General features: G+C 39.9%; 1 protein-coding gene across 1 annotated transcript; it reads right to left on the minus strand.

Moving 5' to 3' along the window:
- Positions 1-547: 547 nt before the first annotated feature.
- Positions 548-12,563, minus strand: meox1 (mesenchyme homeobox 1). Its single transcript, XM_034107751.2, has 3 exons — positions 11,617-12,563; positions 6,824-6,996; positions 548-1,328 (listed from the first exon to the last, which is right to left on the minus strand). The coding sequence occupies exons 1-3, from the start codon at positions 12,110-12,112 to the stop codon at positions 1,206-1,208; spliced, it is 792 nt and encodes a 263-aa protein (XP_033963642.1). The 5' UTR covers positions 12,113-12,563; the 3' UTR covers positions 548-1,205.
- Between the last annotated feature and the right edge of the window lie 462 nt (positions 12,564-13,025).

The raw sequence follows: 13,025 nt of genomic DNA on the forward strand, positions 1-13,025 counted from the left end.
ATAGGTCACAAAAAGATGTTCAGTTGTTGTTTCTGTACATGGATGTAAAACAACCTATATGCTGTCTAATCCTTTCTTATTGCCTTAATGGCAGAAAAATGTTGACACCATTTTTCTTGCTCTGGCAAAGAAAGATTATGTCATCATTTTTAATTGCGTGTATGAAGCTCTAATTGGTTGGCAGTTATTTCCAAACAGGAAACAGCTAGTGAGAACAACAGTAGACTAGATTGAATTGCTCAAATACAAATCTAAGATGTGGGCGGCTGCTGGAACCATGTGAAAATACTGCATGCTGAAAAGGACAGGCAGTTTCTCATACACACGGCACAGGCAAAACACACACACAGACAATGTATTGCCTTTTATGCCAGCTGCCAACATCAAAAGCTAATGTGAGCAAACTTCTCCTCAGCTATTATTTTCTTAGCAATTGTAATATCTGACCCAAAGATCTACACATGATAAAACCATTAGCTGAGAATATAGATGTACCTATCGTCCGATCATAACTCAATTGTTGCGGATGGAAGAAATTATCAAGATATTTTCTCATTTTGAAACAGATGATTTATTCTATTTGCAGAAACAGGCAACATCTGTGTTTTATCAATAACATTCAACATGTATAAAAAAGAATAGTTAAAAAAAGGAAGCTTGACAGATTTTAGAAAAACCTAAACTCTAGGAAAAAAGGAAACTGACAAAATGTAAAAATAAAAATATGATTCTGAGGCACTTATGGCTTGGCAACAATTGTGCAGTCTGAGTTTTCCCAGGTGGTTGTAGTCAAGCGTCAAAGGCCATGATTACACTATTGGAAGCACAGGGGATGCTCTCAAACTCAATCACATCACGGTCTGATATGTCATCACTGGCTTTAAAGCTTCTGTCTGGACTTTGTCACTGATCTACAATGACCATAAGTATCATCTTTAATATTTAATGTATCAAAAGGTGGCCTCTTGAACAGAGAATTTATCAATAATGTATCAAAATGCAGTTCATTATGGACATATTCAATTATTTACAACAGCAAAGTAGATGCTCTGTGATTTCTTCCTGGGAATTATTAAGAGTCTTGTTTGAATCCTGCAGCTTTCCACAGAATCGAGTTACGCTTTCATTGCGCTGTATTAGTGTCCAGTTGACCCCAAGTCTCTCTGTGACATCTCTTTTTTTTTTCCTAATGTCGCAGGCTTTGTTCATTCAGAGCTTGGCGAGGCCGCCGAGTCTATGTCGTCATTCTCCAGGTCATTGGGCGAGGACGACTGTCCCCCCTTCACTCTCTTCCACTTCATCCTCCTGTTCTGAAACCACACTTTCACCTGTTGTACAAAAACAAAGGAAATGCTTTATTAGAATGTGCACTGAATTAAAAAGTTGGTTCTTGATTTTGACATTTGATTGTGTAACAAGGTTTAACGTCGCATACATGGACAAAGTTATTGAGTTAAATGTGTCTTTTTCCGGTTTTCGAGGCATTATTTATCAGTGGATCAACATATTATTCATAACTATTTCAATAATCTATTCATCGTAAAAAAAAAAATTAATCAAATGCCAACATTTTCCTGCTTAGGATCTCAAATATGAATATTGACTGATTTTCAAATAAAGTATATTGATCCTTACTATTTTCTGACATTCTACGACAGGGGTATTCAACTAAAATTCAACGAGGTCCAGTTAGAGAAAATGTCCCCATGCAAAGGTCCGGAACATCAAAATGTCTAAGTTGCTTCATGAATTAGTGTGATATATATTGAAGTGACCTGTAGCTTTATCAACGTCTGCATGTAATCAACAACTGACTGCCAATCAAATAAAGAAAGTACAATTCATAAACAACAATATTTATTGTCAATTAACATTGAACTATACAGATATACAGTAAATACTGTGGATATGTGTAATGTTCCTCTCGGGCTGCATTTAAAAATAAAATAGAGAAAATAAATAAAATAGCTTTTGAAAATATGTGCATCTTAAAAGTGCTTAATTTTAGATAAATAAAATAAAGTGTAGCAGCAGCTTGAGAGTCCCTTTTTCTTTGTTAACCGTTTCACATCATGACTTAACAGTTTCAGATGATTATAGAACAATATCAGTCTTTACATATCATAACAATTGAACAGTTTTAAAGTTTCTCTTTCTTTCCCTCTTATATTGCAGTCCCTCACTCACTTTTTTTAAATTCAGTGCGAGAATTGAGCTTGAGTTTATTGTCCTGCCAGGAGTTTAAATCTGGGCTGAAATGGTGTCAGGGCCATTCTCATTCACACATGCAGGTGCTCATTGGTTACAGTGATGCAAATACAGGTATGGTGAAAGAAAAGAGAACTATTCGAAGCAGAAAAAAACAGCGTAATATACCATCTGACAAAGGCCTGTGCTATAATGCTTTAATTAACTGGCTATTCTTTATAATATACTCAGATCAATAGGAGACAGAGATGTTAAGTTAAAAATCAAGGGTTTTTATTATTATTTTCAGCAGGGGTGGGGAACCTTTTTCCTTTCAATTTTTACAACATCCTCCGAGGGTCGTACAAATTATTGAACTCAACCTCTGCTTAAAAAAACTAAAATCACAGCCCATTCATTTCACCTTTCTTTCATGCTGTGCAAAGAAAAAGCAACCTCTTAATCCAGATATCTCACCATGACTCATATATGCATGCATGTGCACGGTGTGGCGTGACCACCAAAACAGAAAGATATGGACACAAGATGTGTGCAAATGTATTTAGTATCCTATCCAAGTGAACATGATTTAAGTGGGGGGGACCTAACCTAACCATGCTCCCCCGGGAAGATTTTTTTTAAATATTGAAGTTAAAAGCATCAATCTGGTGCACTTTGAGAGCAACATGAAGAGATCTAAGATATACATCTCTCAACACCCATATGAAACAGAACTGTAAGCAGATTTTTCTTTTTGGATATTTTACAAATCACTCCCTTTTTAAACTCTATTCTTGTTGTTTTTAACAACTTTTTTGTTACTGTCATATAGTATTTTATACCTGTTTTTCATTTAGTCTCATTAATAACTATAATGATCATATCAAGGTGTGCCTTAACCTCACTGAGCTGAGGTTATTTGAGCATCTCAGGAGAGAGCTCTCTTCCACCTGGTTGTAGAAAAGCTCTTTAAATTCGTTAGCATAGCTAGCTAACCAGATGCTAATAACAACAGATCGCCACTGTGCTTACAACTAAAGACACAGCCACGCAAACACTGCGGCATGTGTACGGCTCCTTATGGGTACTGCAATATTTGAAGAGCTGGAGCTGCGTTCAGGTGCTCTCTGTCAGCACTCATTTCAGACGAGACATATACCACGTGAAGACACGTTACGCTCGTGTTGTGTTCAAGGAACCTGTCCTTGGCCAGGAAAAACAGGTACTCACTTGTTTAATTATTTTTGCGGTCTAGATTTCTTCTTCTTTTTTTAAGTGAGAGGTTGTCCGTCCGACTGACGGACTCCCCCCCACCCCCAAAAAGAAAACTCTTCGGTTCTCCACGAATTACACAAGTCAACCAAATCAGCGTTAAAAATGCGTGAGGTGCCGAAAAATCCTCTATTAATGTATTGATTATAGCTCCAGGTCCGTATAGGTCGGCGTCTGGGTCCGGATCCGGACCGCCTGTTGCCGACCCCTGTAAATCTACGATATAAGAATAGGCTTTATATGATTGTTGCAGCAGCACAAAGACATACATAAATACAAAAGACTAGCACAAATAAATCTTTAGAGGTATTTACAAAACTATGACAAGAATAGAAGTAAAATACAAACTATAGACGGAAATGAAAGTAAATTACATGGAAAAAGTGTCAGCAGTGGGTTGTGATTGGTAGCAGCATGTCCACAATATATTGCATATACACACAACAGACTAAAATATAGTGTGACTTAGAGTTTAGTGTCTGTCATTATAGACCAAAACAATGAGATAATTTTTAAATAATGCAATAAATAAAAAATATGGCATACATATACTACACATTAAGTAGGCTACCCAGTATACGGAGGTAACACAATGACTGTCTAATACTAGATCACATTTACACAGACACAGTGAAAAATGTTTTTCTTCTATCCAAAGATTTTTGAACTGGTAACAGAATCCCTGCGGCTTTTCTCTCTGTTTTGCAATTTTTAGCAAAATGTACAGCAGGGTCAGCAGAAAAATAGACAAATAATCCCCCACAAATCTCCCAGAGCAGAATAGAAATTGGCTCAGTTTGGCGTTGGCCTTGCAAGGAGTATGAATTGTCAGTACAAAGCTTTCTGTTCTGGCTCAAAAATCTCTGCAAATGCAGGCAGAGAGTATCGTATAGACAGCGGGGTCAGAAGAGTCAACTATCAGGATGTCAGCCTACACAGGATGTGAGTTTACGGTGTGGATAGTGCTCATCTACTGCACTCCTCTGAAATGGCAATGATATCATGCTTCAACTGTCCGGCCAAGAATAACAGCAAAAACACACACTTCCTGAAATTACAGGAGAAATACGACAGAAAAACACTTGCTAACTTCCTGATTGGGAACATTCATTGTCCTTTTATAAAGACCTCAACTGAAGTTTATAACTCCCAGGACAGCTATTTTATATTAATATGATACATGTATATGATACAGATACAATGTCAACATAAAAGTCGGTAAGTGGCATACTTAAGCCGATGTTGAATGCTTTTTTTTTTACTGGTTGATGATGGGTATTACATATAAGCTAATGTTATTCTATTCTATTCAAAGCTTTTTTCTTTGTTTTTGTTGTTGTTTTTATTCTCTGTCAAAGCGTCTTTGAGTGTCTAGAAAAGCGCTATACAAGTATCATGTATTATTATTCATTTTGTTATCATGTACAATTCACCTAATTCCCCTCTTTTCTGAAAAAACTGGGTACATTTAAGTGTGTTGACATTAATGTAGCTTGTCACAGAAGAATATAATATATTATGCTTAAGTTAAACAGGTTTGATGTGGGTCTTCAACAATCCTGATGGGCTTCTCATCAGAAAATACTATATACAGATAAGCTAATACAACATATTTAAAACCTGATAAAAATGTTAAAGTCCAATGACTCTAAACTCTAAACTTGATGTGTTTTACAGGACTGCGGCAATAAACTAAGATCATGTCATGTGTGTATAGGATACTAAGAATTCAAATGAATCTGTTCCCACATAATGGAGCCTCTTTGTCTCAGTGTTTCGGCTCATCCAGGCTGATTGAAAGGACAGTGAAACGCCAAAGCCTGTAGGATGAGCTGGAAAAGCCGACGAGTTGCAGTGGGAGCTCCGAGTGAAGATGGAACCGGGCTGTGTGAGTGTGTGTGTCCGTGTGTGTGTGTGTGTGTGTGTGTTTCAGAGGTCTGGGAAATAGATTTAGGGAGCAGACGGCAGTATGTGTGGTCACTGTGGCACCGTGGCCTCATTAGGAGGAGCTGGGACACTGAGGCCTGACAGGCAGACTGGGGTTTGATCCAGCAACATCGACACATGTTTGCCCGATTTCATCCAGTCTGCAACTGCCGCCCACTCATTAAAGTGCATGTCATTCTGCTACGACCACATGATGAAAAGTATTGTGGAAAAAAGGCTCCATTTAATTTTAATGCATCGATGTGCATGCATCTGGATTATTACTATATATGTTTGTTTTTGGTGAAATCCTTTTTCTGAGTTTTGCAACTAGAAGTAAAGAACTAAAGTATGACAGCAGTAATAGTAAAAAAGTAACTAGTAGCTAATAACTAACACAAATATTAACTTTTTAGAAACTTCTTTCTTTCTATGGCTTTCTACAGAGCCCCTAAAGGGACATGAACAAAAATGTATAAAAGAGAGAGAAAAAAGTCGGGATAACGGGTTAGTATCTCGTGAGCACGAGATACTAACCCGTTATCCCGACTTTTTTTTTGTCCGGTGCGCCAAGTAGAAGTGGAGCACACAGGAGACAACCATTTCATTGCAGACTGTTATGTTTATATGGGGAAATGACAGTGCATACATTATTTGAGATATATTTCAAACTCAGACTTAATTTTAAGGACATTTCAGCCAGGGGTGTAGAGCTATTTGTTTAAGCACCGGATTGGCAAAACAGGAGAGTCTGTAAACCAGTCTGCTTTGATCTATGAATTAATGTCCGTGACTCTCAGAGTAGGCTACCTGCTGCCCGCAGCTGTTTTAAAGACACACACACACACACACACACACACACACACACACACACACACACACACACACACACACACACACACACACACACACACACACACACACACACACACACACACACACACACACACACACACACACACACACACACACACACACACACACACACACACACACACACACACACACACACACACACACACACACACACACACACACACACACACACACACACACACACGGCCAGTGGCGGACTGGCCATCGGGACGTTTGAGACGAATCCCGATGGGCCGGTACCGAAGTGGGCTACCGAGATACTTTCTCGGTGAGAAACTAACCCGGTATCTCGACTTTTTTTTTTCATGGCTGCGTAGCTTTCAGTATTTGTAACTTAAACAATTCTTCTAGATTTCAAATGTTTTGGTCGTTGAAGAATTCTTAATTCTTTATTTATTAAACACAAAGATCAAAATCAGTCCATTACATTGTCACTTCATACATTTGTTTTTAAACAAAACAAACTTTTACCATATTAACTAAATCCAAACCACTCAAAGGTATTGATTCTCCAAATACATAATGATATTTATATGGTGTGAGTGAGGGAAAGGCTGTGTACCTGTCTCTCTGTAAGGTCCAGGTTGACTGCGATCTCGTAGCGGCGCAGCCTGGTCAGGTAGTTGTGGTGGGTGAACTCAGCTTCCAGCTCCCTCAGCTGCTCCTTAGTGAACGCTGTGCGCTCTTTCCGGGCCTTGCAGCTGGAATCCACCTTAAAACTTGAATCCTGGATATCTGGGGGGGTGGAGACATAATTTTGTTTTTGCAGTTAGAGATGCTTGTCTGTTGGTCTGCTCATGTATACTGACAAATAAAGTATTCTTAGCATCATTTGAGATGCATATTTTTTAAAGTTTTTAGAATAGGTATAGCAGGGTCCCGATGGTCTTGGGGTGATCCTACCACTTGAACACTTCCAACTGCTAATCTGATTTGAATGAGCCCTCTAGTCCTTTTGTGAACATCCTCTCATTGACTATTAAACAGACCTTAAGGACCTTTCCAACCAACAAACCCTAACTCCAAAGACTCGTTAGTGGGAGGCCCCTCATATAGTAAACACCAAAACCAGCACTTTAAAAAGAGACCACCCTGACCTGAACTCATAAGTTCATCCACCTGCATCATGTTTTCAGCATGTGTGCATTTACATTACTCTAATTGTGCATTTAGCCTTTTGTTTACAAATGTAAGTATGAATTCATGCAGTTCATTCATGGTGTGTGTGAGAGCATATCGGCACAGGGCAGGGCCCACCAGACAAGCCACAGAGGGACCGTGTTAGGAGAGGAATGCAGCGGAACATCGTTAAAGCCTCTAACAAAAGAACAAAGGTGCGGATGTGTCCAGGTCGGACTGCTACGTGTATATGTGTGTGTGTGTGTCTTGCGATTTCCCTCCTGAGCACTCGGGGGGGAATTCACATTAACTCATCTCAACATGACAGCATATACATCAGGACAAAGCCTGAGATATCTCTATGAATTTGGCGGTCAGTTGTACGGGTCGAGCAGTAAATGTGATCTGAACTAAACGCTGACATCAGTTTCATTGATTATCCAGGCTCTCATAAAGACAAAAGTCGGAGTTTATTGCTAAGATCTATTGGTTTCCTTGCCTTTATATTTCCTAGGAAATCGTCAAATTCTAAACCTCATTTACCAGAATAAATATAAATGAAAGCTGGCTGATTTAACTTTCAGTAAAAACCTCTCGTGTATTAAAGGAAAAGAGTTTGGGGTAATAATTGTGCATTGGTAGCAACACAAGCAGCTGATGTAATCTCTCGAAAATGCTTCTAATTTGTCAAAGTGAGAAGTTTTGCTTGATGGTTGCCAGAGAAGCAGGCCAGAATGTGAAAGTGATCGTTGTACCTGGGCCAGATGTGACTGGGCACATGTGTGCTCATGTGCGCAAACGTCTGATGTGTGTGCAGGCGTGCCAGTGTGTCATGCCAAAAAAACGTCTTATTGTTGTTTAAGTGTCATTAATGACGCGCTGCCCTGAGTGCACCGACTCTGCCTTGCCGCGTCAGGTCTGGTCTGGAGCTGTGTCAAGCAGGTTTAGTTAGACTGAACACCTGGCAGGGCACATACTGGTTCCCACTAAACAGGCCCCCAATAAATATCCTGCACAGCCAGAGACCGTAAACTAGCAGGGAGAAGGCTTCTGCACCCAGCAGGGTCCCACAGGCAAACATTTGGTGCCTTTTTGGTTGGATGGTGAAGTTTTTCTTCATTAGGACTGGGTTAAAGCTGGTTTAACTTCCGGATTGTTTAAAAAAAACAAAAAAAACAGGTGGAAATTACAGGCGTGACTGAGTATGTTAAAATAGGAGCCAGGGTTTAACAATGAGTTAGTAAGTTGTATTGGTACACTCCATTTTAACCTTATAGGTAGTAATTAGTTAATAATACGTTTTTGTTTATAGGTATATAGATGGGAGTTGTATTCTTGACAACATCAAAAATATTTTCTAAATGAGTTCTAAATTTAACAATTTTGAAAAAACCCATCTGTACAAACAGTTTTAAAATGCTTTATAATAGTTAGTATTTTGTACATAATATGTGTAATACATTCCATTACATTTAGCTGACACTTTTATCCAAAGCGACTTACAATAAGTGCATTCGACCAAGAAGATACAAACTTGAAGAAAACAGAATCATATAAGTACATCAGCTTTCATAGAGCCAAAACATTTCAAGTGCTACTCAACTGGCTTTAGATAAGCCAGTCCTGTATTAGTATATAAGTGCTTTGTTAGTAATTGTATTGCTCAAAGTGGAGTCGAAAGAGATGAGTTTTCAGTCTGCGCCGGAAGGTGTGTAAGCTTTCTGCTGTCCTGATGTCAATGGGGAGCTCATTCCACCATTTTGGAGCCAGGATAGCAAACCCACGTGTTTCTGCTGATGGGAACTTGGGTCCCCCTCGCAGCGAGGGTGCAGCGAGCCGTTTGGCTGATGGAGAGCGGAGTGCACGTGCTGGGGTGTACGGTTTAACCATGTCCTGGATGTAGGAAGGGCCAGATCCATGCACAGCATGAAGTGAAGTGGATTCAAGCAGTTAGAATACATGTGTGCAACTATGTTGTAATGTTATACTGATACATTTATTGACAGTGTTATAGTATATACAATCTACTATTTAAATGTTTGGAAGGGGTAAAAATAGAAATATATATTTTGAGATGTTTTTGTCATCAAATCTTTAGCCAATTTAGTATAATAATAATGAAGATGATGTAAGTTTTGAGCTTCTTTTTAGCTTAAATTATTTCCTAATGGTAGACTGCTTATCTCACTGTTCCTGTTACGTATTAAGCTGTATTATATTAGTCATATTTTGGATTGAAGTCAATATCAAGACAAGTTTACGGTTCTGGAAACATATCTTCATAAATGCACACAGACAAACGCAGACTGTATAGCAGCTCTGTCTGTAATGCAAAAGCCTTCAGGGCATTTTCCTAATATATGCTCTTCTACCAGCTAGTCAATACATTACTGAATGGCTCTTTTCTAAAAACCAAGATCTGATGCAGTGGTCAGACATGTTGCATGCACTCAGTGGGAGATCGTGTTACGGCTTAACGACAGGAAAATGTCAATGGATAAGAATGTAAAAAGTGGGCTCACAGGGAAAGTGATTTTACCAGACGTGGTCTGGCATGTTTTCAGTGTAGTGAGTGGAGGTTACACTAAGGTAAGAAAGGGAGGGGTTCAGTACGCCCCCACCACCCCCTTCAATTAGGCTGCTGCAGACTTTGGTCATGTCGTTTTTCCAAATAATTATTCATGGTCTTTATAATCAGATATGGTATGTTACATTTGGACAAAAAAAGATAATCACAATGAAGCAGTTGATTACAAAATCTGAACTGTTGACGGAGAAAAACTCCACTCACATTATGAGTGGTTACTAAAAACACAGACAAATGTTATTTAAATGATTTCCAGAAAAGATAATTCTGCCTCGTTCAAAGTTTTACTAGAGGCTTCACGCATGTCTCAAATGTCCAGAATTTAATGTGCAGTTTTTTTCTACATTAGGTGTAGAGGTGCAAATACCAGTGTCACTGCATAAATCATCTTTGTGATGGAAACAAAGTTAACAGGCTGAGACTTTTCTTGGTTTTCACAGATGAAATGTGAACGTTCCAGATGTGTTGGACCTGGTTTTATTTCATTCTGTCATTCTACACATTTAAACATTTTACACCTTTAGATTTAGTTTGAGTATAAACATTTACTTTAGTCCGTTGCGCTCATAGTTAGTGTTACGTGTGAAACTTTTAGGAATATGGATATCGGATTATTATTTGGCTTCCTATTAGCAACTGTGAAATATGATCGGGGGAATAAATTGCACTATAATCCAAAAGCATACAATGATACAGTTTGAATGCTTACAACATAGCACTAAGCATTTAAAAGGATAATCATACTTTTCTAACAAAAAGGAATTTTAGCAGAGGGAAATGCTAGATAAGTGTGTATGATTATATATATTTTTGGCTCACTAGTGTTTGCTTGAGCAGCTGAACATTTCTTATCAATTTATTTTTCTTTGATAGATCAAGGGGTAAAGTTTTAATTTATTCTTGATTCACAAAAAGCAGCAGGATCGTTAATTTAACAAATTTACTTTTGAGAAATATTTAATTATAACTTAAAGTATAATACATAAAAAACTGTGTGAGGCACCTGTAATGTCTTAAACTGCTTTGTTTCTACAGAAGCCTGATGTCACTTTTTACCATCATTTTGAAAGAGGCCATACTGTTACTACACAATGGTTTATTTCCAACGGATACAGTAGCGCAATGAAACGTTCACGTCTCGTTAATCATTTGAGCCTTTGAACAATAAGAGGATGCAACTGCTACTTAAAATGTGTGTCTTGAACACAAAAGTCCTGTCACCTACTCACCTTTTACATTGCAATGTGGTGAGAGTGCTGCTTTAAGGCTGATTGGTTTTGGAAATACAGAGAATTTGTGTCACTGCCAGCTGTGATGTAGGGCAGGAAAGACATTCTTAACCTTGACATACTGAACATTTGCTACACTACAACAAATGGCATGGCCTTTTGTTTTTACAGGTTTGTCAAAATAAGGTTTGGGCTCATGGGATTACTATCACTTGTTGGCTTCCCTGACACATTTCCATGTTTCCTCCTCATCATTTATTTACATTTCCACACAGTGGAAAAGAAAAAGAATGTGGAATAATTTTAAATCCTCCCAAAATGTGCGTTTTCCTTTTCTACGCCTCCTGTGACTAGGTTCTGGATGCTCATCTTTCCCTATAAAACCCAGCTGCCATCCATCCATCCATCTCGGTGACTCACCTGTGACATCTCTCTTCCTCTTATTGGAACCCTTCTTGTCAGACTCGGCTGAAGCCACGCTCTGGGGTGAGTATTCTCCATCCAGGCATCCGGGCAAGGCCCCTGGAAGCCTGTCTCCCCCTGCATTGTCCAGCTCATGTCCTCCACCGCCACCTACTGTTACAGGTGCGACGATGGCCGGGCAGGCCTCTGGCGCCCTCACCCGTGTCTCGCAGTGGTTGAACTGCCAGTCAGCTCTCTGGTAACCCCCCTGGCTGTCTTGGTACAGTCTGTCATCACGGGGGTAGGCTGCGTGCGGTGCGGTCGGCACCAGGCAGGAGCTGGAGAAGTCTGTGTAGGCCAAGAAGTCAGGCTTCTGGTGGAGGGAGAAAGGGGCCTGCTGGTAGGGCGACTGCAGATTGGCACCTGGGACCCCTGAGTGAGGGTTCCTCATGCAACCCCAAATGGGGCTGCTGGGGTGGGCGCTCCGCATGCAGCTGCTGCCGGGCTGATCCATGGTGATGCAAAAACACTTCACACAATCTTGATTATTATTGCAAGTCTTTTTCCTTGTGGAGGAGTTGGAAATCCCCTCAGAACGGAGGTTAGGACCGGAAATCTGTATCTGTCTGTTTTGAGAAACATCCACTTCAGCTGACTATCATCATCTTCTCACTTCATCCACCTCAGGAATACTCACTTCTGTCAGAGTCTCTTCCACAACAAAAAAGCGCGTGAGGATAGACGCCTTTCCCGTGACAGCGCGTTTTCCTCTTTCTCTGGGAGTGTATGTGACGTCCTTTGGAGCCTCTGGTCCTGACACACACTCACACACTTTCCCTCTGTCTTGCTCTCACACACCCTCTCTCCCTGACTGATCTGACTGGCTTGTGGCTCGGTGGGAGAGCTGCATCCGCAACTGCATGACTCCCCTTCTCGGGCTGGCTGTTTTCACAACTCTTCTAAGGCATTCTTGACAAGTGAGCCCTCCTCCTTTTTAAACGTATAGGTGGGAAAGAGTGGCAAGTTTATGGAGTGTAATGTGAGATTGCATAGGAGGAGCCCTGCAGGCCACATGTTGGTAGTACCCTCCAACCAACCCTGCCTCATCAACTATTAATCACAGGGGAAATTTTATATGCACATCTAATGGTCTTTCCAGACGTGGGGCTTTTTAAAGGGACATTGTCTGTAAAATATAAAGCGAGCACCCACCCACATGAGTTGGGGACCCTGACTTATTTCAGCTCCTTAGCGCTTTCTGACACCCAATTTAGTTCCTTTTTTGACACCTTTTAGAGGAAAGTTAACCCTAACCCTTTCCCTCTACACCCCTGATCCCTGCCTGTCTTTTCCAATCTGAAAAGTCTTTTTTTTCCTTCCCTGTTTTTATGACTGTGTGTATGCACGTTAATGCTACACACCCAAAT

The sequence above is a fragment of the Pseudochaenichthys georgianus genome, chromosome 19 (genome assembly GCF_902827115.2).
Source record: "Pseudochaenichthys georgianus chromosome 19, fPseGeo1.2, whole genome shotgun sequence".
In the NCBI taxonomy this organism is placed as follows: domain Eukaryota; kingdom Metazoa; phylum Chordata; class Actinopteri; order Perciformes; family Channichthyidae; genus Pseudochaenichthys; species Pseudochaenichthys georgianus.

Excerpts from the sequence above, each read along its gene's own strand:
- meox1 (XM_034107751.2), bottom strand. The coding sequence starts at position 12,112 with ATGGATCAGCCCGGCAGCAGCTGCATGCGGAGCGCCCACCCCAGCAGC. Across the intron at positions 6,997-11,616 it reads GAGGAAGAGAGATGTCACAG|ATATCCAGGATTCAAGTTTT; the intron begins GTGAGTCACCGA and ends CCACCCCCCCAG. Across the intron at positions 1,329-6,823 it reads TGGACCTTACAGAGAGACAG|GTGAAAGTGTGGTTTCAGAA; the intron begins GTACACAGCCTT and ends TTTGTACAACAG.